This window comes from Bos javanicus, chromosome 26, assembly GCF_032452875.1.
Source record: "Bos javanicus breed banteng chromosome 26, ARS-OSU_banteng_1.0, whole genome shotgun sequence".
Taxonomy (NCBI): Eukaryota; Metazoa; Chordata; class Mammalia; order Artiodactyla; family Bovidae; genus Bos; species Bos javanicus.
The window spans coordinates 23,343,617-23,367,703 of record NC_083893.1 but is presented as its reverse complement, the minus strand read 5'-3'; the positions used below and the strand labels follow the sequence as shown (position 1 = coordinate 23,367,703).

Here is a 24,087-nt window from a genome sequence, read left to right as displayed (position 1 = left end):
CCGTGGAAGACAACAGAAGAGGACACTCGATACACCTGTGAGCCCCTGGGAGATCTCAGATACCTATTTAGAACTACCAATGAGTGTCATTCTAATGAACACCCCCAAAATCTGATTTCTGGGGACAACATTTCTCAGGATAACTCTAAAGAGCCAACACAGCCTTTCAGAGACTGTACTCCAAAACAGACAGAAGATAGATCTTCTGATCCCTGAACAAGGAGGGACTTGAGCCATCCTGGCCATGTGAATTTAAAATTGACCAATGTCCCTACTAGTCCTTGTTATGCTATATTGATGATACTTATGATTATTCCATGTACTGTCAATTGTCTAACCTGTTCTGTCTCTGCCCAGGTCAACCAGCTACAACATGCAGTGCCAGTTCAACAAAGATATAAAACTACAGCTGACCACAGAAAATATCACACACCCTTGGACACCGCTATAAGGACTCTGAGGATTGAGACTAGCAAGAGGGGGAGGCCCAATACCCCTCACCATCCCAGTTCAACAGGAAGTAGCCAGAAAGACCTCGATGCCCCTATTCCCAAAGAATTGGGCCTCCCATCTCTTGGGTGGGGGAATGTTAGGTAGGTAGAATAGGGAAAAGGAGTCCAAAATGGCTAAAAGACAAGGAAGGTCAAAGGAAGGTCCAAGGACCAGAGTGAAGACTTCAGGCAGAACAAATAGCACTTCTGGCTAAGCCCAATTTGCATAGGGCAGGCCCAGGTGGAGGAAAAAACATATAAGAGGAGGAGCCAAAGCGCTTTCTCACGGACTCTCTCTCTCCTACGTGCGTGCGCTCTTTCTGTCTCTCCCTCTCTCTCTCTGTGTCTCTCCCCCCCACCCCCCTGCGCACTCCTCCACTTTCTTCTCTTCAAGTCTTTGGGTTGGCATGCCCTCACACTTTGAGGATGGATTCTCCTGCTATCTTCTAAATAAAATAGAGCTGTAACACTAATTTGCCTAAGAGCTATAACACGGTTTGTCCAAGACCCGAGAGCTGTGGCGCCGAGGGCTTTAATGTCCGTCGCTCCAAATCTTTGTTGTGACGAGACAAAGAACCGAGGAACATACACTCGCGTGACACAACCATCCTTGAAATCTTCAACCATCCTTGAAGATTGAGGAGAGAAGAATCCCTCAATCTTCTTTAACTATGGAAACTAGGACTAAACCTAATACTTTCCTACAGGTTTAACTAGGGCATTTTATAAAGAAAAAGAAAACCCACCATTTTTACATCTAGTTTGTCTTTTAAAAAGTATCAAACTGTTTTCCTGATCTGGTTAAGATTTACTGCATATGGTTACCATGTTGTCTTATGTTAGGGTAAACTGAAGTCAAAAAAATTAACACTTGGGTTTTTTCTTCATTCAACTGCACATTGGAGGAAAAAAACTGATATAAAAGACCATTATCTCCAGAGCGCTCCTACCAAATTTGATTTGGCAATCTTTTGGCATGATTCGAATGATTTCAGTAGGAGCTTTGTTTAATGAGCACACACGGTGAAAAGTCGAAAAGGTTCTGTGTGGGTCAGAAGGAAGATGTTTTCCCTGAGACTCAGCCAACTCTCTTTTCTAAAGCCTTTCTTGCCCATGGGCCAAGCTTTCAGACTGCTGCTCAGTTCCATTTCTGGCCACCAGATGGCACCAGAATCAGGTAAGAGGAAACCAGCTTAACGGGTCTTTACGTGATTTTGATGTAAACGTTTAATATTTTGTAAAGATAACTCATTTATTTTTATCTAGAAATCAGTGGACTTCTGCCACTTGTTCTTTCGTGTGGTATGGGCTATGGGAAAGGGTGGGTTAAGACATGTATAACTCATTCTTTCACCTCCTGCCCACTGTCGTCTGGTCAGCTGTTGTTTTAGGAGCATTTCTTTGTACTGCAGCAGCCACCAACAGCAGGGAAACTTCTGGACTCCGCACTGTCAGACCTCCCTGCAAGCTCAAATGGATCTGTGATCACATCCTGTCAAAAGACAAACCAAGACGAAAGGATACGTTAAAGATGTTTTGACAGACACTAACATTTCAGCTGGACTTAACGCTTATTTCCTACAAGGAGGACAAAATTGTACAGTTCTGTGGGGTCCGGGACTCACTTATCAAGGTGGCTGTCTTTTCCTGAAGTTTCTAATCAAGTTATCACTATTTTCAAGGTAGACTTCATTTAAAGCTTCTGAAAGGTCCCTTTTGGGCCAGAAGAGTGGATTTTGCTTTATTCCATGGGATTCCCGTTTGTTTGTGCCTTTTACCTTTTTAGAACTGAGCTACTGACATGCTGGATCTTCTTCTCTTCTCTTACTCTAATCTCTAGAAACGTGTGCAAGAGAAGAAGGGAAGTCCCAGATACTAGGGCCCTCGTTAGCAACTGCTGATATTCAGATGTTGAGATTGCCAACCACAACCAGTAAGATTTCAGGGCAGAGTAAGTGGAACTTTCAAAAGACAAGACAGCAGTCTTTATTTTTCCTCCTTTCACCTTCTAATGAGATACCTCTACCAGCAGTCCCAACAGTCAGAGAAAAAACAGGCACAAGACTGCACATCAAGAATATGCTCAAGCCACCTTATTAATGAAAGTGAATTCATTAAACATGATCTTGCTGCTACTGCTGCTAAGTCGCTTCAGTCGTGTCCGACTCTGTGCGACCCCATAGATGGTAGCCCACCAGGCTCCTGGCATTCTCCAGGCAAGAACACTGGAGTGGGTTGCCATTTCCTTCTCCAATGCATGAAGGTGAAAAGTGAAAGTGAATTCGGTCAGTCGTGTCCGACTCTAGCAACCCCACGGACTGCAGCCTACCAGGCTCCTCCGTCCATGGGATTTTCTAGGCAAAAGTACTGGAATGGGGTGCCATTGATCTTACACTCTTATTATTTGTTGGTGGGTTGCAACCTACAAGTTATTTGTTTATAACTACAAACAGAAAGATTGGAGAAGGAAATGGCAACCCACTCTAGTGTTCTTGCCTGGGGAACCCCAGGGATGGGGGAGCCTGGTGGGCTGTGGTCTCTGGGGTCGCACAGAGTCGGACATGACTGAAGCAACTTAGCGGCAGTGGCTGCGGCGGCAAACAGAAAGATGTACAAGTAATATCAGTACCACTTCCAAATGTCTGCAACCAGCCCGAAAAGCTCTCAAAACTTGAAGGAACTAGAAGGTGGGACACCCTGACAAGCAGTCCTTTCCAGCACTAACTGTGCTTGTGTGAACAGTATAGATATGGAGAGCTAGTGCAGCATACTGGTTAAGAATGTCAGCTCCAGAAACAGATGTGGGTTCAGATTTACGCCTTTCTAGCTGTGTGACCTTGGATCAGCAAATTAATCTCTCTGAGCCTGTTTCTTCATTTGTAAAATGAAGAAAAGGAGTATTATGAGGACTAAATGATGAGGTGCCTTCAACATATTAACTGTTTGATAAAGATGAGGTCCTCTAGACTACAACCAAAATCACTGTAGACGGTGATTGCAGCCATGAAATTAGAAGACGCTTGCTCCTTAGGAGAAAAGCTATGACAAACCTAGACAGTGTATTAAAAAGCAGAGACAGCACTTTGCCAACAGTGGTCTGTACAGTCCAAGTTATAGTTTTTCCAATAGTCATGTATGGATGTGAGAGTTGGACCATAAAGAAGGCTGAGCGCTGAAGTGCTGATGCTTTCAAATTGTGGTGCTGGAGAAGACTCTTGAGAGTTCCCAGGACAGCAAGATCAAACAAGTCAATCCTAAAGGTAGTCAATCCTGAATATTCATTGGAAGGATGGATGCTGAAGCTGAAGCTCCAATTCTTTGGCTACCTGATTTGAAGAGCCAATTCATGGAGAAAGACCCTGATACTGGGAAAGACTGAGGACAGGAGGAGAAGGGGGCAAGAGAGGGTGAGATGGCTGGATGGCATCACTGACTCAATGGACATGAGTTTGAGCAAACTCCGGGAGATAGTGAAGACATGGAAGCCTGGCGTGCTGCAGTCCATGGGGTGGCAAAGAGTCAGACACAACTCAGTGACTGAACAACAGCAATGACTGTTGTCATGTGATTACTCCCACGACTATTAACTAGAGCAAGACAGGACATAGCACACATCCTATCTGCATCACTATAGATGCTGCAGGGTTTTAATAGTTCTTTTAAATAGCAAAATACACTTTGCTTGTCAGGATTAAAGAAGGAGGAGGAGGAGAAGAAAAAAGAAAAACTAGGACTCTCAAAAACAGTCATTATGAAAAAAAAAAAAAAAACAGTCATTACGGAGTCAAGTCCCAGAAAGAAGCAGTACTTTGATTCTTCTACTGAGTCAACTGATAGGATGAGAGAAATACGAGCAATTCCCCACATGCCTCCTGCCTCTGGCTCTCAGGAATCTATCACAAAGGTCTTCCATAAAAAAGATAAGAATGTCCTCCTCCGAAAGCCCAAGGTTGTATTTCTAGGACACACAGCTGCTTCATTCTTCAAATCTTCCTTCAGTGTCAATTAGTCCCATTTCAGACATGGAACTGACGGCACACCCGCAAGCTGAAAGAAGTACGGCGAGAGAGATGGGAGATGGTTCTGACAAACCAGTTCAAACACGTAGAAAGCTGCATTCCTGCCAGAGGTCAGGCATCCTCCTGCACATGAGGCGCTGGAGAGCTCTGCTGCCAAAAAATTCTCTCCTGCAGAAGCAAACGCATCTAACTACAGTTTCCCAGCCAGACTGGGCTGGGGGAAAGATTCTGTTTACTTGTAACTAATTCTCTGACAGCCTTCAGAACTACGATTCAGGAAGCCAAGTAAAGGAGAATAGAATGATGAAAGTATTTCCAGATAAACACTGATCTTGATCAGCAAGATTTTGTTATCAGTGAACGACCAAGAATTTCAAAAGACCAGTAACACATTCATGAAATGCAATGGACTGATAAGTCAGAATTCAAATTTCTCTACTTTTCCCTCTAAAGTTCTTTTTCCCTCAAAAGTAGAGTGTTCAAGAATCAAATAAAGCAAAAAAAATAAATGAATAAAATCACTTTTTACCTCTAGAGATGGCTTCTACACTTAGCTCAGATTATGCCACCAGGGAATTCCCTAATAAGCTTCACTCTTAAAAGACTGCCTGGGGACTTCCCTGGTGGATAAGAGTCCACCCGCCACTGCAGGGCCATGGGTTTGATCCCTGATCCAGGAAGATCCCACATGCCTCGGAGCAACTATGCCCATGCGCCACAACTACTGGGCCCACACTCTAGAGCCTGGGAGCTGCAACTGCTGAAGCCCATGTACCTTCCAGCCTGTGCTCCACAACACGAGAAGACCACGCACCAAACCAGAGTAGCCCCCCTCGCCGCAGCTAGAGAAAGCCTGTGCAGAGCAACAAAGACCCAGCAAGGCCAAATAAAGAAAGACTGCTTGGGAATTCCCTGGCAGTCCAGCGGTCAGGACTCAGTGCTCACTGCTGGAGCCTGGGGTTCAATTTCTGGTTCGGGAACTAAGATCCCACAAGCACTGAGGGAAGAAAAAAAAAAAAGACTGCGAGGTAACAAAAGGTGGAGGAAAAGGCACAAGAGTTACTTGTGTATCAATGTTTTTGCCCCATGCATCTAAAATTTCTACAAAATATAAACAGCAGAAAAGTAAAATTTTTGAAGATTATAGAAATTCTGAGCCAGGAGAAAGGGTACATGAGAGAATGATGAAAGAATCCTGCAAAGAGGGTCAGAATTCAAACACACAGAACACAGTTCCAAGATACCCAGAATCTTCAGTTCAGTTCAGTTCAGTCACTCAGTCGTGTCCGACTCTTTGCGACCTCAAGAACCACAGCACGCCAGGCCTCCCTGTCCATCACCAACTCCCGGAGTCCACCCAAACCCATGTCCATCGAGTCGGTGATGCCATCCAATCATCTCATCCTCTGTTGTCCCCTTCTCCTCCTGCCCTCAATCTTTCCCAGCATCAGGGTCTTTTCCAATGAGTCAGCTCTTCACATCAGGTGGCCAAAGTACTGGAGTTTCAGCTTCAACATCAGATCTTCCAATGAACACCCAGGACTGATCTCCTTTAGGATGGACTGGTTGGATCTTAGTCTTTAGTTGGACCAAGAATCTTAGCAAATACAAATCCATAACCATAACCACCTCTGTTTCTTGGGTATGTTATTACTTGCCAGGCATTGCCTAACATTTACATGTATCATTCCATTTGACTTTTATAATCTGAGGGGAAAAGGGATTATTATCTTGCCATTAAACATGAGGAAACAGAGGGTTTGAGGAGTTTAGGTAAGGAATCCAAGATTACACACAGGCGGCAGAGCCGAGATGTGTACTTAGTCTATCGTGTACATATACCACCATCCTGCTCCAGAAAGAGCAGTAGCTTATTTTGCTGGGCAGGACTCTGGTGCAGGTTAGAAGTTCTGTCAGACAAAAAAGACTTGAAATCCATCACTAAGCCTGTTCTAAATAATAGAATATTATAAATTAACAAATGGATTAATAATTATAAGAGCATGAATGGGGGAAAGGTACAAATAAATAAGAGAAAGATGCCACTATCTGTTACCACACCCTATCCACCTTCTTCATAGGGAGGTTGTGAGAGGTGACTGGAGATAACTTGTGATAAAATGCTTTTTAAAATGCGACACCAAAATTTCAGTTACTAGAATAATTTTTAAATAAGAATCTAAGATATTTTAGAAAATATTCATTTTAGAATATGCTGGAATACTGGTTCAAATACTTCACACTAATGAAGAATGGCTACAATCAAAACAGAAAATAACAACTGTTGGCAAGGATGCAGAGAAATGGGAACCCTTGCACATTGCTGGGAGGATTGTAAACTGGCAGAGCCACTGTAGGACACAGTTTGGTGACTTCAGAAAGTTAAATGGAGAATTACCACATGACCCAACAATTCCACTCCCAGATACAGACCCAAAAGGATTCAAAACAACCACTCAAACAAGTACATGAGGCACATAGACATGCATAGTCACAGCAACATTACAATAGCCAAAAAGTGGAAACAACCTAAACGTCTCTCAACTGACGAATGGACTAAAAAGAAAAAACTGTGGTATAGCCATATAAGGGACTATTATCCAGCTATGAAAAGGGATGAAATACTGCTATAATGGATAAACCCTGAAAACATTACATTAAGTAAAAGAAGCCAGACAGAGAAGGTCACAAAGTATTTTATGATTCCACTTTTACGAAATGTCCAGAAAAAGCAAAGCCAGAGACAAGAAAACAGATTAGTTACTGCCAGGGATCAGGGAGGGGAGGACTGGGGATTAGCGCTTAATGGGAACAGGATTTACTCTGGGGGATGATGAAAGCTTTCTGGCACTAGACAGTGGTAATGGTTGTACGACATTATAAACAAACTAAAAGCTACTAAATTGTACAGATTAAAATGGTTAAAAAAATTGGTTAAAATAGTGAATTTTATGTTATGCCAAGTTTACCTCAAGTTTTAAAAAGCACTAAAAGAAAACAAGTAAATTTATAATGTTCACAAAGAGCAGATCTTTCTAATGGTAACACCAGAGCCAGATACCATAAAGGAAATAAAAACTGCATAAAAACTGCAAACATCTATTCAGGACAAAAAGCAAATAAAAAGGGGAATTCCCCTGTGGTCCAGTTGTTAAGACTCTATGCTTCCACTGCAAGGGGCATGGGTTCAATCCCTGCCCAGGGAACGAAGGTCCAACATGCCATGTGGCACAACAACAAAAAAAGCAAATGAAAAGGTAAATGAGCAAAAATTTGCAACATAGTAATAAACAAAGTCTTATATTACATAGGAAGTTCACAACAGATGAAATGTAAATGGTCAATAAACATAACCAAAAAGTTCAATGTACATAAAATAAACAAATTATATTCTGCTTATCAGACAAACAAAGATTTTTTTGAAGTTGTTGTTCAGTCACTCAGTCATGTCTGACTCCTTGTGATCCCATGAACTGTAGCATGCCAGGCTTCCCTGTCCTTCACTATCTCCTGGAGTTTGCTCAAACTCATGTCCATTGAGTCGATGATGCCATCCAACCATCATCTTTTTAAAAAAGTAATAACCATATTAGTAAGGATACAGGGAAAAGGTATTCTCATACATAGCAGCAGGCATGTAGGCTGGTACCATCTTTCTGACTATTCATATAAAAAGGTCTGTTGTTGCTGTTTTGTCACTAAGTTGTGTCCAATTCCTTGCGACCCCGTGGACCGTAGCCCTCCAGGCTCCTCTGTTGGTGAGATTCCCCAGGCAAGAATACTGGAGTGGGTTGCCATTTCCTTCTCCAGGGGATCTTCCTGACCCAGGGATCGAACCCATGCCTCTTGTATCTCCTGCATTGGCAGCGGATTCTTTACCGCTGAGCCACCACAGAAGCCCACATTAAAAGGTGTATGTATATATGTATACTTTGCATAATTTCTTCCCAAGGTAGCTCTTAATCTTTTTTGTATCTGTACCTCTTTGGAAACCTGATGAAAGTAACAGACTCTTTGCCAAGAAAATACACATACAATTTTAAGGGGTTTGTGGATGCTTCAAAGTCCATTGATGGAAATACCAAGTCAGCATTGGAAAAATGAAGTTATGAAGTTAAATCATTTTATAGGTACAAAAATACTAGAAATAAGTTATGATGGCCAACTAAAAGAATAATGATTTGTTTCTTTAGCAGTCTGTGGTGATCTTAACAATTTTTTAAATGGTTCTCCGTTTGAGGTTAGGGAATTAAAAGCCAAGCCAACCTTTACTTCTAAAGCAGTATAGGCTCCACATGTTGGGAACTTCTCTCCATCTGGCCCGATCAGAAAATCTTGGGCAAATCGTGAATTCTTCAAGATAGCCACTGTTTCTTCATCTACTTCAACAACTTCATCTTTCTGAAGGGAAGCATGAAAGACATTCTTAGAGATGCCACTTTCGTCTGAATAGAAGAAAAACACCCTGAAGGGTTCTTCTATCTACTACTATCAAGAAGCATCTCAAGATAAAACACCACACCTTTTGACACAGTATTTTCTCACGTTCAGACCCTGCTGCTAGTAGCTTCATGCTTATTTCTCCATGGAATTGACCAGTGTCATTATTAGTTTTCCTTTGGTGGCAACACCAAAAAAAAAAAAAAAGGACACTCACTGCTCCAGTGTCTAGTTTCTGCTCAGAAGCAAATGTAGAAAACCACTGCTCTCCGAGTTTCACCTTATTTGTTGCTAAAATAAGGTCTTTGGACTAATGGCTTTTCTGGTGTGTTTCCTTGAGTCCCAGTGTGCCTGGGACATGCGTGAAGGGTCCACGCCTTGGGAACCAGGAGTTAGCACAGGAGATTCTGAGCTGTCCAGTCTCTGCTCCTGTCCGATAAATTCTGCTTGTATCCCTTCAGATACTGGGGTTACATAAGGCAAGGACCTACACATAGTTAAGTATTGGTCTTTTAAATAAAATTGTGGGCCTCCCTGATAGCTCAGCTGGTAAAGAATCTGCGTGCTTTTGCTGAAAAAAAAAAAAAAATTCTGGGGGCAAGTAGAGGGTGGGCAGATTGTCTGACAGGGATCAAAAGATACAAACTCTCAGTTATAAAATAAATACCTCATGAGGCTGTAATGTATAGCATAGTGACTGTAGTTAATGATACTGTTTTATATATCTGAAAGTAGCTGAGAAAGATTCCAAAATTTCTCATCATAAGAAAAAAAAAATTTGTAACTACGTATGGTAATGGACATTAACTGTAGACTTACTGGATGATCATTTTGCAATATATACAGATTTTAAATCACTGTGTTTTATACCTAAAGTTAATATAGTGTTATGTGCCAACTATGTCTCAATAAAAAATAATTCTGCCATTAGAAATGTTTTTTTGAAAGCCACTAGACCAGAGTGATGATTTTACTGATTCTGTGGCTCTACTGAGCAGGCAGGTGGCAGTGTGTCAGTGAAAAAGCATTAACGGCTCTGTGGCACCAGGAGTATTTAAGAAATCTGAAAATGCTATCTAGACCAAAACATCAGAGTAGGGAAACAGTTAAGTTCTTCCACCTTTGAAACAAATAATGACTGTATCTTCTATTTACTGAGTTCCCAGTACCAATGTTTTATTACAGTATTGCTAATCCTTATAGAAAATCTGCCACATAGTATTATTATTATCCCTACTTTTACAGTGGAGCAAACTGTTTCTCAAACAATTTTGGTGGCATATTCAAGTTTACTCAAGTAATAAATAAATGACAGAACTAGAATTTGAAACCAGCTATCTAGATCCAAAGCCTGTACTTACCTGTTTTGAAAAAACAAAACCTACTCTAAAAAGAGGAGTAGCAATATCAGCGTCATCATTAAACACGAACAATTCCTTAATCCCAAAATAACAATTAAACAACTGAAATATTGTTGCTCAGTACTCTCACAGTTTTCCATCTTTATAATACCATGACTCTGATGTATGAATGACATTTCATAGAAAAGTTTTTAAGGTAATGATATTTGGTTACGTAAGATAACATTCTATTCTTAGGAGATGTATGCTGAAATATTTAAAGGTAAAATGTCATGATATCTGCAACTTACATTTTAATGGTTTAGCAAGTGTATATATATATATATATATATATATTTGTTGTTATTTAGTCACTAAGTCGTGTCTGACTCTTTTTCGACACCGTGGGCTGTAGCCCGCCAGGCTCCTCTGTCCATGGGATTTCCCAGGCAAGAATACTGGAGTCAGTTGGCATTTTCTTCTCCAGGGGATCTTCTTGACCCAGGGCTCGAACCTGGGCCTCCTACGTTGCAGGCAGATTCTTACCACTCAGTCACCAGGGGAGCCCACAAGTATGTGTGTGTGTTTGTGTGTGTGTATATAGACAGACACACAGACACATACACATATACCAAGACCAGAAAAGTGAGAAGCAATGCAAGATTAAGAAAAGGTTTGTGGAGCAAAAGTAAGAAGAGGAAGAATGCTGGAAGTCATGGAAATCTTTAGTTACCTTAAATGTGAAATTTGCATCAAATATTAGTTCTTTTTCATGTCCTCTGATTCCTCCATTGTAAATAACTTGGCATTTTTGGGTTGGTCCTGTCTTAGGGAGTTTGAAGAGGCGAAATGTTGCAGAAACAAAACGGCAGTCGCCTAAAAACAGAATATACTCATGGTTTGTCCCAGCACTGCAGTGGTTATTGCTCTGCTCAATAGATGAAGACTTAAATATTATAAAGATGGTATCTTCTTTGCATGCCATCAATCATCTTTCTGGGCACATGACTCTATTTACTGAATAACTTCAAAGTGCTTTATTAAACACCAAACTTTGGGAAGCTGCCATTAAAGGGGAGATAAGACGGAGATTTCCAGATGACACAGTCTCCTTCAGTGAGACTCACTGAGGAGATACTTGCTAATCACCAAATCAGAACCATTCAGGTTGGAATTACAACAGTCCCTGCCACTGTTTCTTACCGATCATGTTTTCCAGCTCCTTGTTTTGAACTGTAATGAAATTGGCAGTGACCAAACGTGGAGGGCAGAACCCAACTTTTTTGGCAAGGATAGAAAGGTCCTTCCAGTACAAAGCACCACCCAGGCACTCACCTAAAAAAAGAAAAATCACAGATCAACCAATACAACTAGATATTAGGGAGTTATTCTTCTGGTATAATTGATTAGGCTACGGTATTACTTAGAACACAGGTCCTAGAAAAATAGAAGCTGAGAGTCCCCCAAGGTCTAGAAAATCCAAGTGAAGGCTGGATATGCTAGCTAAATGGTTCTATCAATCATAATATTCATGCATATATTAGGTCACATTCTGAAAAAACACTGTTATGTGAGTAAAAATATACAAGAAAAATTACAAAACTGCCGTTTAGTTCCAGATTAACCTTATAACAATCTGCTATTAGAACAGTAATTACTATTAACGTTCATAAGGCATTTACAGTTTTCAAGTTCATTACATCAACAAATTAGAAACAAACTAAATCATTACCAAGAAAGAAATGGCCAAATAAAATATGGTTCAGCTGTACAATATAATTGTATGATACACTTTTAAATATTTTTAAAAATTTTAGGCTTAGGAAATATGCTAAACAAAATTGGAATACTAAAGTCTATATGCAGCATATTCCCAAAATTTTTACACTCACCCACAGGAAAAAAGCAAACCTAAAAGTGTATATACTAAACTATTAAAAGAGTTACATGTTTAGTAGTAATTTTTTCTTTTTGTATTTTCCGACTTTTTTTTTGGCCACTCCACTCAGCTTTTGGGATCTCAGTTCCCTGATGGGGGATCAACCCTGCACCCACTGCATTGACAGCACAGAGTCTTAACCACTGGATTTCCAGGGAAGTCCCAACAATATCTATTTCTTACTGTATAATAAGAAAAAAGTTAACATAATTTATTTTAAAAGAACTTTTGATTTCATAGCCAAACCGACCAAACACATGCCATTTATCTCCTCAATGTCCAGAAACTCCATGAAAATGACACTCAACAGATCAGCAACAGAATAATGATGAAAATACAGGGAATTAAGGACGCATCATCTCTGGAGCAACTGGCGTCATTTCCACACTAGAGCTTTTAAAAGAATTTTTCACACACATTATTCCATTCAATCTTCATGACAGCCCTATGAGGCAGACTGAATTATTACCTACATTTTATAGTTAGGAAGTCATGACTCAAAGAGCATAATTAAATTGCCCAAGGTCTTATCAGAGTTGAGTGTCAGAGGAGGAAAAGAACCTACGCCTGTTACCTAAAGGCATGTGTTCCCACAGCACAAAGCCTCACCCTGGACATCAGCAGGATGGAATGCTGTACTTGAACGAGTATCTGTCTCAAAACAAAACAAAACAAAACACAAACACCTACCCCATAAAACCTTGTGTGTCCTGATTTCTTCTGGCAATTCAAGGCTAGCATAGACGTCACTGAAATATAGCTCCCCACCATGCTGAAACAGAATTAATCCAAACAAGGTTAAAGATTACATTAGTCCCTGATAGCAAAGAAAGGCATGAGGGGATAAAATCAAGTTTTAAAAAAACAACAGAAGTTCCTGAATTGACCCTTTTTGAACAAATAACTACTTGGCTCCCTCTCTAGTTACAATCAATAGCAAACTGCCAAGATTTTTTTTTAGTGCCTCAGTCAGTCAGTTCAGTCACTCAGTGTCCAACTCTTTGAGACCCCATGAATCGCAGCACGCCAGACCTCCCTGTCCATCACCAACTCCCGCAGTTCACCCAAACTCATGTCCATTGAGTCAGTGATGCCATCCAGCCATCTCTTCCTCTGTTGTCCCCTTCTCCTCCTGCCCCCAATCCCTCCCAGCATCAGGGTCTTTTCCAGTGAGTCAACTCTTCGCATGAGGTGGCCAAGGTATTGGAGTTTCAGCTTTAGCATCATTCCTTCCAATGAACACCCAGGACTGATATCTTTAGGATGGACTAGTTGGACCTCCTTGCAGTCCAAGGGACTCTCAAGAGTCTTCTCCAACACCACAGCTCAAAAGCATCAATTCTTTGGCGCTCAGCTTTCTTCACAGTCCAACTCTCACATCCATACATGACCACTGGAAAAACCACAGCCTTGACAGGACAGACCTTTCTGGCAAAGTAATGTCTCTGCTTTTGAATATGCTATCTAGGTTGGTCATAACTTTCCTTCCAAGGAGTAAGCGTCTTTTAATTTCATGGCTATAGTCACCATCTGCCGTGATTTTGGAGACCCCAAAAATAAAGTCAGCCACTGTTTCCACTGTTTCCCCATCTATTTCCCATGAAGTGATGGAACCAGATGCCATGATCTTTGTTTTCTGAATGTTGAGCTTTAAGCCAACTTTTTCACTCTCCACTTTCACTTTCAACAAGAGGCTTTTTAGTTCCTCTTCACTTTCTGCCATAAGGGTGGTGTCATCTGCACATCTGAGGTTATTGATATTTCTTCCGGCAATCTTGATTCCAGCTTGTGCTTCTTCCAGCCCAGCCCAGCGTTTCTCATGATGTACTCTGCATAGAAGTTAAATAAGCAGGGTGACAATATACAGCCTTGACGTACTCCTTCTCCTATTTGGAACCAGTCTGTTGTTCCATGTCCAGTTCTAACTGTTGCTTCCTGACCTGCATATAGGTTTCTCAAGAGGCAGGTCAGGTGGTCTGGTATTCCCATCTCTTTCAGAATTTTCCACAGTTTATTGTGATCCACACAGTCAAAGGTTTTGGCATAGTCAATAAAGCAGAAAGAGATGTTTTTCTGGAACTCTATTGCTTTTTTGATGATCCAGCGGATGTTGGCAATTTGATCTCTGGTTCCTCTGCCTTTTCTAAAACCAGCTTGAACATCTGGAAGTTCACGGTTCACGTATTGCTGAAGCCTGGCATGGAGAATTTTGAGCATTAATTACTTTACTAGTGTGTGAGATGAGTGCAGTTGTGCGGTAATTTGAGCATTCTTTGGCACTGCCTTTCTTTGGGATTGGTCAGCTAATAGCTAATAAAATAACTTTACAAACTTAATCAATCTGAAGCAAAGCAGACCAGGCTTTCACAGAACAGACGTAAACAGTACTCATAAAGTCTCCTTCCTTAAAAATTATATAACTTTTGTAACACTGTTATTTATTTTTGTAATAACACATTATCTTTTTAAAACATCCTTAAAATTTCAGGCATATGCGTTATCAGGAATTTTAAGATTTTATTTAGCTAATTTCAAGAGCATGGAGGTCTAGATTCTACAGTAACGTCTCTACCTTCTACAAGTATACCCTGGGGAAAGTCATGAACTGGTCTATAGAATGGCATATTAATTAAGACACTGTTAAATCATTTCTGCATAGTGTCCAACTCTTTTCAACCCCATGGACTGTAGCCTGCCAGACTCCTCTGTCCATGGAATTCTCCAGGCAAGAATACTGAATTGGGTATCCCTTCCCTTTTCCAGGGGATCTTCCCAATCCAGGGATCGTTTAAACCTGGGTCTCCTGAATTGCAGACAAAAGCCCTTGATCTCTGCAACAGTAATATAAACCAAGAATCTCAGAATCTTCTATCATGAAGAGATACATCTCATGATACATACAGAGGGTGTGGAGTGCCTGCTACTTTAAGAGAGTAGTTAGTGTAAAAGATTCACCTTCTGTAACTTCCCAACGATAATGGAATGCTGATGGGCACAAAATAAGGAGCACTGAGAAACACTGCCCATACTAGGAGAGTATATTCAAAATAACCTTAGGAGTCAGTCCAAAGGTCCCCGCAGCTCTGCAGACGCTATTCTAGGCTCCTCTACAGCAGCAAGCAGGAGGAAAAACAGTCAAAAAAGCAAAGTTTAACATATTCAGTCACAATCGTGACTCTCAGATTTATCACCGTTTGCAACCTGAGAAGGAAAACAAATTCATATCTCAGGTATTCCAGTCACCCCCTCTTTCTGCCACTCTTTCTAATTTAATGGATAAATTAAGAGTTGGAGCTCTCAGCTCAAGGGGACAAGGACAGGATAGATTCCATGTGTTCTCACTGATGTTCAAAGACAGCCTGTCTCCCTCTTCTCCTCACCTTTAACACTCGATATACCTCCTGCAGCACTTGCTGTTTATCAGGTACAAGGTTAATGGCACAATTGGATCTAAAAAAGAACAGAGAGAATGTCAAGCACACCTTCAGACTACTAAGACACCCTCAAATCCTTTTAGTCCCTAAAGGTGGTTCCCACCATTTTCTCAAAGCTACACCATTTTTCCCACCTCCCTCCTCTCTTCCCCACACTCAACCTTGTCCCAAGATAAGGGAGATAGAGTGTTTAGAATCTCAATAAACTGTTAGCAAGTTTGGGTGTGCAGAAAAAATTCTGAGGCATGATGTTGGCCATGCAACAAAATGACCTGGGACCAGACGCCTACTGCACAAGGCATTTCTTACACCGCATGTAAATAGGTTGAGCTCCTCAAAGGCAGCTTTGTTAAGGCTGTCACTTGGGCATGATTTGACAACTCGGAGGAAAAACAGAAACACAGAATCTTATCATTTCCCATGAAAATAATATTAAAAATAACAGATCAATGTACATTATACAAGCAGGCTCAGGAGTCTTGCTGGTCTTTTGGGCACATTCATAAACCACAGTTCAACTGAAAATCTGTTCTCTCTTAGGCTACTGTGTTAGGTGGCTGGACTACAAGTGCTTCAGGCTAGCTCCATCCTTCTGTTAAGCCAGCCTAAGTTGACTTTAAGCCCCTAAATGAGAATCCATTCAACAAAAAGTGGTGATGTTTGTGTGTTCAATCAAGGATGCAGACCTACATAACAATATCATAACTCTCATTCTTGATTCCAGCCTCTTCCAACTTTTCTATGTAGCCATGAATAAAAGTCACATTGGGTGCCTGGAACCCATATTTTTCCATGTGATATTCAATGTACTTGTTAGCTACTTCCACCTACAGGAAGGAAAAAAATAGATTTGATAATCAACATTTTTGAATGCACTAATATTTTCCTAACATTTCCTATTACTAATGGAATATACTCCCCCCAGACTATTTTAAGTAAGTAAACAAGGTTCATCTGGGCAAGGAGAATTTACTACAACATAGGACAATTCAATGAAGCATAAACCCCCTGTCTGATACATGGGTTTGATTTGAACGAAGAAAATCTTTCAGGATAAACGGTAGGAAGAAGGAAAAGATCAAACTCCATTCACACATCATGAGACTCATATATCAGATCAAACCTCTGACTCCCTTCTCCCAGAGAGGCCCCTAAACCTCAAAGTTCTCAGCTTCCAAGTCAGGAAGCAATAATGGCAGAAATGAGCATTGCATTTAGCATCTCTCTTAAATTATCCTTGACACGTAACAAGGAAACAACTTCATCTCTAAAAATGGCAACCCACTCCAGTGTTCTTGCCTGGAGAATCCCAGGGACGGGGGAGCCTGGAGGGCTGCCGTCTCTGGGGTCACACAGATTGGACGACTGAAGTGACTTAGCAGCAGCAGTATCCCTGAAATCGCCTCACCTGACCTTCTGTCATGTCTATTCCAGTGACATGTCCCTTCTCACCAACCAGCTGACTAAGAGCATAGCAATCTCTGCCACTTCCACTACCCAGGTCCAAAATCCAGCAGTTTTCCAGACACTCAGGGATGACCAGACCACAGCCATAATACCTGGAAAATAGAAAATACATACATGTGTCTATTATTTTCCCTCTAGAAACTAGAAGACATGGAACCACTAAATCATATAAATCCTTCCTCCTTCCCTCCCTCCTTTCCTTCCATCACTCATTCAATTTCTCTTCCGGTGTTTAGTCTCCCCCAATACACTGGAAGCTCCATGAAGGCTGACTATCACTGCTTTGTTACCACTGAATTGACGGGCACTGTTCCAGGTAGTAACAAATAAACCAACTAAAATATTTGTTAAGGCACTAACTGAGCATCTAATGCAGGTCCAGGACAAGCTCATTACTGAAGAAGAAAGGTAAGACAAGTGTATTTAATGGGGGAGGTAAAACACAGACACAGAAAACATTTTCTATGATTTACTGAAAAACAGTGGTACAGGAAGTAAGTGCTATAGTGGTTTGGGGAAGCAGTGCTCAAGGACTGAAGACAGCTTCACAAAGTAGGTAGGACATCAGTGAGGTGTTGGACAGGCGGGATTCAGAAAGCATTCCAGATTGATAACAGCATGCCGGGCAGGCAGAAATCATCTTGGCTGCGTTGATGGTAAGAGGAAAGGAAAGGTGGGCCTAGAGTAGTCCAGGGCATCGGAGGGAGCCAAGACTGGTTAGGAAGGTAGGGCCAAACTGAACAGGTTGGAAAGTCAGGTCAAAGGAGTGTGAATGTATCCTGTGAGTAAAGGGCTGTGCATTGTGGAGGGTGAGGGGGGATGTTTGGAGCTGGGAGGTCAGGGGGTGTCACTGGATGTTCTTCAACAGAGCAGTAAGATAATCAGTACGAGCTTTACCGATTTTATGACAGATAAGGCAAGCCGCATGGACTGGAGGAGGCAGGTTAATTCTAGTGACCTGGCATCACTATCTTTTGAGAAAGCTGCTGTCTAGGGTCTTCATGGAGGCAGCACAGAGCACTTTACCTCAAGGATACTTCCTCGTGTACATTCTGCAGGGCTTCCCGGATGTGCTGAGGGACCGGCCTGGCTGCAGTGACACAGGCATTGGTCTGGAAGTCTGCTGATTTCTTCAGCACCTGCCCATAGTAGGTCTGACCCAGGGGCCAAAGGTGGGGTGAGAGGTGGGGAAAGAAGAGCTGGTGTCCATTGGGGTAAGGCCCCCTGCACCCCACCAACCCCACTCCAACCCACTGAGGCCTGGTCGGCCTTTGCTCCCTGTAAAGCTCCAAGCCCGGAAGTGGCCCTGCCCCCACCCCAGGAATCCTGGCAGGCCAGGCCGGGCTTCCAAAGGCCTAATGTCCCCACTCAGCCGATGCTCCACCGCCACCACTGGCCCTGCTGCTGGCACCTGCACGTCCTTCCGGATCTCAGCGTCGCGCGGGGTGGCCACTGCCGGGAGGGAGAAAAGGCAGCTGAAAGCCAGGGCGCTGAGCCCAGCGTGGAGGTGGGGGAGCACCGGGGCAGAGGGGTGGCCTAGAGCCGGAGCTCCCTGGTGGTGGCGGCGACTGTGGGAGGTAGAGGGAGCAGAGTTTCGGGCACAGGGCCTGGTCTGGGGGCGGGCGGAGAGGAGAAGGACCACACTCACTGTCTCCACCGTCTCCGGACTCCAGGGCTTGAGCACCCGCAGACCGCTCTCAAAGCCCAGCGCTCCCGAGGCCCCACCCCCAGACAGGCAGGCCTGATTCCCCGCCCCCGCCCCGGGGCAGGAACCCACCTGTGCAGTGGGAGGGACCACGTGTCCCCACGTGCTGCTCTGGCCCTACTGGGCCTAATGTCAGCTCGGCTTTCGGGCTTTCCAACCAGGAAAAGGCTATTACTGTTAATTAGTACCTTCCTTTACTGCTCGACTGTAATTTTCATTTTATAACGCTCATATTAACATCCATACATACATTGATTTTTGCCTCTTTAGGGAATGAAATCACCTTTTCTCAATCTAGTTTTTAAAGTCAAGTGTATTGAGATATAATTTACATTCAGTAACATTCACCTTTTTTTATAAAGTGTACAGTTTTGTGACTTCTAACAAAGTACACATCACTATAATGGAGACTCTCTCACCCAAACGTTTCCTCGTTCCTCTTTGTATAGTAAATCTCCCCACCTCCAGCTTCTAAACAACCATAGATCTGTTGTCCCAACTTTCCCAGAATGTCACAGCGATAGACTCACACATTATGTAGTTGGTCACAATCTATATTGAATGGTATTTAGGAAAGCAACTTGGCTAGGTTCATTTTTAACCTCTAGTATTTTTACTAGAGGTTAAAACAATTCACTTGTTTTCTAGGTATTGTCATCTCATCTTGCAGAAATTTTTTTTAATTTAGTTTTTCCTCCACTAATACATTTTATTTTGTGGTAACAAGAATTCCTATTCATTAGGATAGTAAGGAGATACGGGGTTTCAATTAAAAGGATATCTGAATGGAAAATTTACCAAATTTTACTTACTTTTCAATCTCATCTGATAATAACAATTTTCCCAGATGTCAGTTAGTTTTTAAATATTAAGAGGAAGTTGTTGTATTTTTGTATTTTTAACAAACTAAACCCATGGAAATGATCCTTGTTGGAATATTCTTATAGGCCAGAATATTTCTAACTATTAAATATGTAAAAATGAGTTTTTTAAAAAGTAAAGTTTTATAGATACCTAGTTTTGGGCAATCATTTAATGGTGAAAACACTCCTGAATATGGAACTGCAAGTCCTTGGACTGCAAGGAGATCAACCAGTCAATCCTAAAAGAAATCAACCCTGAATATTCATTGGAAGGACTGATGCTGAAGCTGAAACTCTAATACTTTGGCCACCTGATGCAAAGAACTGACTCACTTGAAAAGACCCTGATACTGGGAAAGATTGAAGGCAGGAGAAGGGGACAACAGAGGATGAGATGGTTGGATGGCATCACCGACTCGATGGACATGAGTTTGAGCAAGCTCCGGGAGTTGGTGATGGACAGGGAAGCCTGAAATGCTGCAGTCTATGGGTTCACAGAGTCAGATACGACTGAGAGACTAAACTGAACTGAACTTCTAAATATTAAGTTTTTAAAAACACTCTCTCCATTTAAAATTAGTTCGTTTAGAAAAGTAGTCACTTTCTCACTCATTGTTAAAATGGTAACTTTATCTTGAAAGGACAGATGAGTGGGAGGTTAAGGAAAGAAATTTATCATTTTCTACTTGTCCACTTGTGCTTGTTTTATTATATTATCTTCAATTTGCGGTTATTCACAAGAACCATTTGATAAGCCTTAAATCCGCTTAACCACACACAGATATGCTACAATTAAACAAACCACCATCAACTTACACCGGGCTATTCCCAGTTTTCCCTGAAGTATCTAGTGTGCAGGGCTGGTTTTGGACCAGATGGCTTGTGAACGTCACTCATCCTGATTGGTCAGGGCCTCAGTCACAGAATTTTTTTGTTTTCAGTATCACTCCTTAGAGAAGGAAATGGCAACCCACCCCGGTATTCTTACCTAGAGAATGCCATGGACAGAGGAGCCTGGCAGGCTATAGTCCATGGGGTTGTAAGAGTCGGACACGACTTAGTGACTACACCACCACCACTACCACCATCACTCCTCCTGAATGGTACACGTGCTAGGTAGACTGAGGTAGAGCTCTCAAATCAAGCCATATTTAAAATACTAGCAAAAGCTAATTTTCTCTTTTTTAATATTTATTTATTTATTTGGCTGAGCTGGATCCCAGTTGCAGCACGTGGGTCCTTCTTGTGCTGTGCAGGACCCTTTTAGTTGCTACATGTGAGATCGAGTTCCCTGACCCGGGATCGAACCCAGGCCTCCGACACTGGGAGCACAGAGCCCTAACCACTGGACCACCAGGAAAGTCCCTAATTTTCTCTTTTAAAAATAAAACATAAACGTACACAGATATTTTCATGTTTTCTTTCCTTACCTCCAAGGATGGCCTTGTGTAGAACTCCACACATCTAACCTTTAAAAGGTGTAACTTAAAGTTACTGGTCTGACAATTCCAGCATGGTCCAGAAAGCCAGATTTTGGTTCAATACACAGAGCCACCTTTCAAGTAGAGCTTCCCAAATGGCCAGCATCCCCAAGTAAAAGATTCTCCAAACATTAGAAGCATTTAAACAGAAGCTATTAATAGAAATACCAACCGGTTGTTTACCTATCAGAGATGAAGCAGCAGGGGTAAATGGGTTAAAATTCAGTTCCAAAAATCTTTCCTTTGTATGATGCTAAATACTAGAAATGACAGGAAGTGTCCTTGTTTCTGGGGCTTCCCAAGTGGTGCAGTGGTAAAGAATCCGCCTGCCAGTGCAGGAGATACAAGAAACACGGGTTCAATCCCCAGATCGAGAAGATCCCCTGGAGGAGGAAATGGCAACCCACTCCAGTATTCTTGCTGGAAAATTCCATGGACAAAGGAGTCTGGGGGGCTACAGTCACTGGAGCCACAAAGAGCCACTATTGAGCACACACACATACCCTTGTCTCAATTTAAAAGAAAAGTAACAGATAATAGCAAGCTAGACTAGCAGTCAAGACTATCAAGCTCAGAGACTTTGGATAAGTCACTTCATCTCCCTGCCTATGTGTTTTCATCTGTTAAACATGGGGCCAAAATTTAATCATTTGTGAGGCCCCATATAGCTATAATATTCTGGAGTCCTATAATACTTTCCTCTAAAACACACTTTTAGAGAGTTTTTTTAAGTTTCAATTGGAAATAGAAGTTGAATTTTTTCTAATCCCCTTTTGGTGCTTATTACAGTGATGTATAATTTTTATTGTTTCCTGGTAATCTAATGTATTTTGCAGCTGTTATATCAACTTTGTAATCCTGGAATTATTTTGGCAACTCTTCTAAATATTTCTCTATTTGATTTTTCAGAGATTTTATTAGGATTTTTGCCTCTATATTCATAAATAAGTATCTCCTAAATACTTATATGTTATCTCAATTTATTTTTTTTAATGAAAATTACATTTACTTCAGCAAAGGAACTGGGTATCTTGCTATCATTTTCTGTACTTTGGGAGCATATGGAAATGATTTGTTCTTTGATACTCTGGAAAAGTCTCAGGATAGCCATTACAAATAGATGACATTTTAACTGGTTATTTTTGACAAGTTATGGATTATCTCTCATGACCAGATGGGACATACTCTTTTTTAAATGTCGGTTTTATGATACTATGTCTTTATAATGAACCAGACATTTGATACTAATAATTAAATTTTCAGCATCAAACTGATTTGTTGTTGTTCAGTCACTAAGTTGTGTCTGACTCTTTGCAACCCCATGGACTGCAATGCACCAGGCTTCCCCGTCCTTCACTTTCTCCCAGAGTTTGCTCAACTCATGTCCATTGAGTCGGTGAGGCTATCCAACCATCTCATCTTCTTTGTTCCTTTTCCTCCTGCCCTCAGTCATTCCCAGCATCAGGGTCTTTTCCAATGAATCAGCTTTTTGCATCAGGTGGCCAAAGTACTGGAGCTTCAGCTCAGGGTTGATTTCCTTTAGGATTGACTGGTTAGATGTCCTTGCAGTCCAAGGGAGTCTCAAGAGTCTTCTCCAGCACCACAATTAGAAAGCATCAATTCTTTGGTGCTCAGCCTTCTTTATGGTCCAATTCTCACAACCACACACGACTACTGGAAAACCCATACCTCGGTCTATACGGAATCAAACTGATAATTCTTTTCAAATCTAACTGATTTATATATCTCCTGTTTAATTACAAATTTACACTTTTATGACTGAGCCAACATTTTACCAGTTTAATCTATAAGAACTAATTAATGGTTTCATATATTTTTCAAACTTCTGTAACACATGCTTGGTTTTCTTATTCTACTTTGATTTCTTTTGCTCTCTTTCCAAATTCTAACCACAAACCCCTTGGGTTGGCGGGGGGGGGTGGGGAAGGGGGGCATTTATTTCTACTTTATCCCTAATATAGAGGGCTTCCCTGTCTTTCACCTTCTCCTGGAGTTTGTTCAAACTCATGTCCATTGAGTCGGTATGACTTTAAAATATGACTTTTTTCCTTTATAGTACTGCTTGGGTGCCATCACATAAATTCACTTGCATAAAATTTGAATTTTCATTATTTTGAAATTATCCTCCAACATATCCTCTATAACCCAGATGTTATTTTAAAGAAATATCTTTTGTCTCCATATGTTTGATTGCCATTTAATTCTACATAACCTATTTCTATAAGAAACAAACTATTAAATTATGTATACATTTCTGCCTATTCTCGTATTGTCTACTTTTCTTTCATGTATTTTGGCATTATGTTCTTTGTTGGAGAAGACTCTTGAGAGTGCCTTGGACTGCAAGGAGATCAAACCAGTCAATCCTAAAGGAAATCAATCCTGAATATTCACTAGAAGGATTGATGCTGAAGCTCCAATACTTTGGCCACCTGATGCAAAGAACTGATTCATTAGAAAAGACTCATGCTGAGAAAGATTGAAGGCAGGAGGAGAAGGGGATGACTGAGTAGGAGATGGTTGGATGGCATCACTGACTCAATGGACATGAGTTTGAGCAAGCTCTGGGAGATGGTGAAGGACAGGGAAGCCGGGCATACTGCAGTCCATGGGGTCACAAAGAGTCCAACATGACTGACTGAACAACAACAAACTAGGGTTTCATTATTTAATGTAAATTTCATCTTTCATTTTAATTGTGAAAATTAAGTTGTAAAATTTATTTTATCAGATACAACATAAACAATAGTGTGTATGTGTTGAGTCGCTAAGTTGTGTCCCGCTCTTTGAGACCCCATGGACTATAACCTGCCTGCCTCCTCTGTCCATGGGATTTTCCAGGCAAGAATACGGGAATAAGCATTTCCTCAACCAGGCGATCTTCCCC

At 41.5% G+C, this 24,087-nt stretch overlaps 1 protein-coding gene across 2 annotated transcripts; it reads right to left on the bottom strand.

Moving 5' to 3' along the window:
- Positions 1 to 1,700: 1,700 nt before the first annotated feature.
- Positions 1,701 to 23,081, bottom strand: AS3MT (arsenite methyltransferase). 2 transcript variants are annotated; one of them, XM_061403308.1, is made up of 11 exons: positions 18,779 to 23,072; positions 18,542 to 18,582; positions 18,157 to 18,284; positions 17,072 to 17,222; positions 16,354 to 16,490; positions 15,610 to 15,679; positions 12,920 to 13,001; positions 11,494 to 11,625; positions 11,024 to 11,166; positions 8,777 to 8,911; positions 1,701 to 1,983 (listed from the first exon to the last, which is right to left on the bottom strand). In XM_061403308.1, coding segments are annotated over exons 1-11 (1,125 nt in total). In that variant the 5' UTR covers positions 18,780 to 23,072; the 3' UTR covers positions 1,701 to 1,878. The 2 variants fall into 2 exon arrangements, with proteins under 2 accessions (XP_061259292.1, XP_061259293.1); XM_061403309.1 differs by lacking the exon at positions 8,777 to 8,911 and having other exon boundaries at positions 18,779 to 23,081.
- Between the last annotated feature and the right edge of the window lie 1,006 nt (positions 23,082 to 24,087).

What these genes read in the sequence shown, in the direction of transcription:
- AS3MT (XM_061403308.1), bottom strand. An exon ending in AGATCCGGAAGGACGTGCAG is followed by an intron (nt 18,285 to 18,541) that starts GTGCCAGCAGCA and finishes CCCCTGGGTCAG; the next exon opens with ACCTACTATGGGCAGGTGCT. An exon ending in GAGAGTTATGATATTGTTAT is followed by an intron (nt 15,680 to 16,353) that starts GTAGGTCTGCAT and finishes GTTCTTTTTTAG; the next exon opens with ATCCAATTGTGCCATTAACC.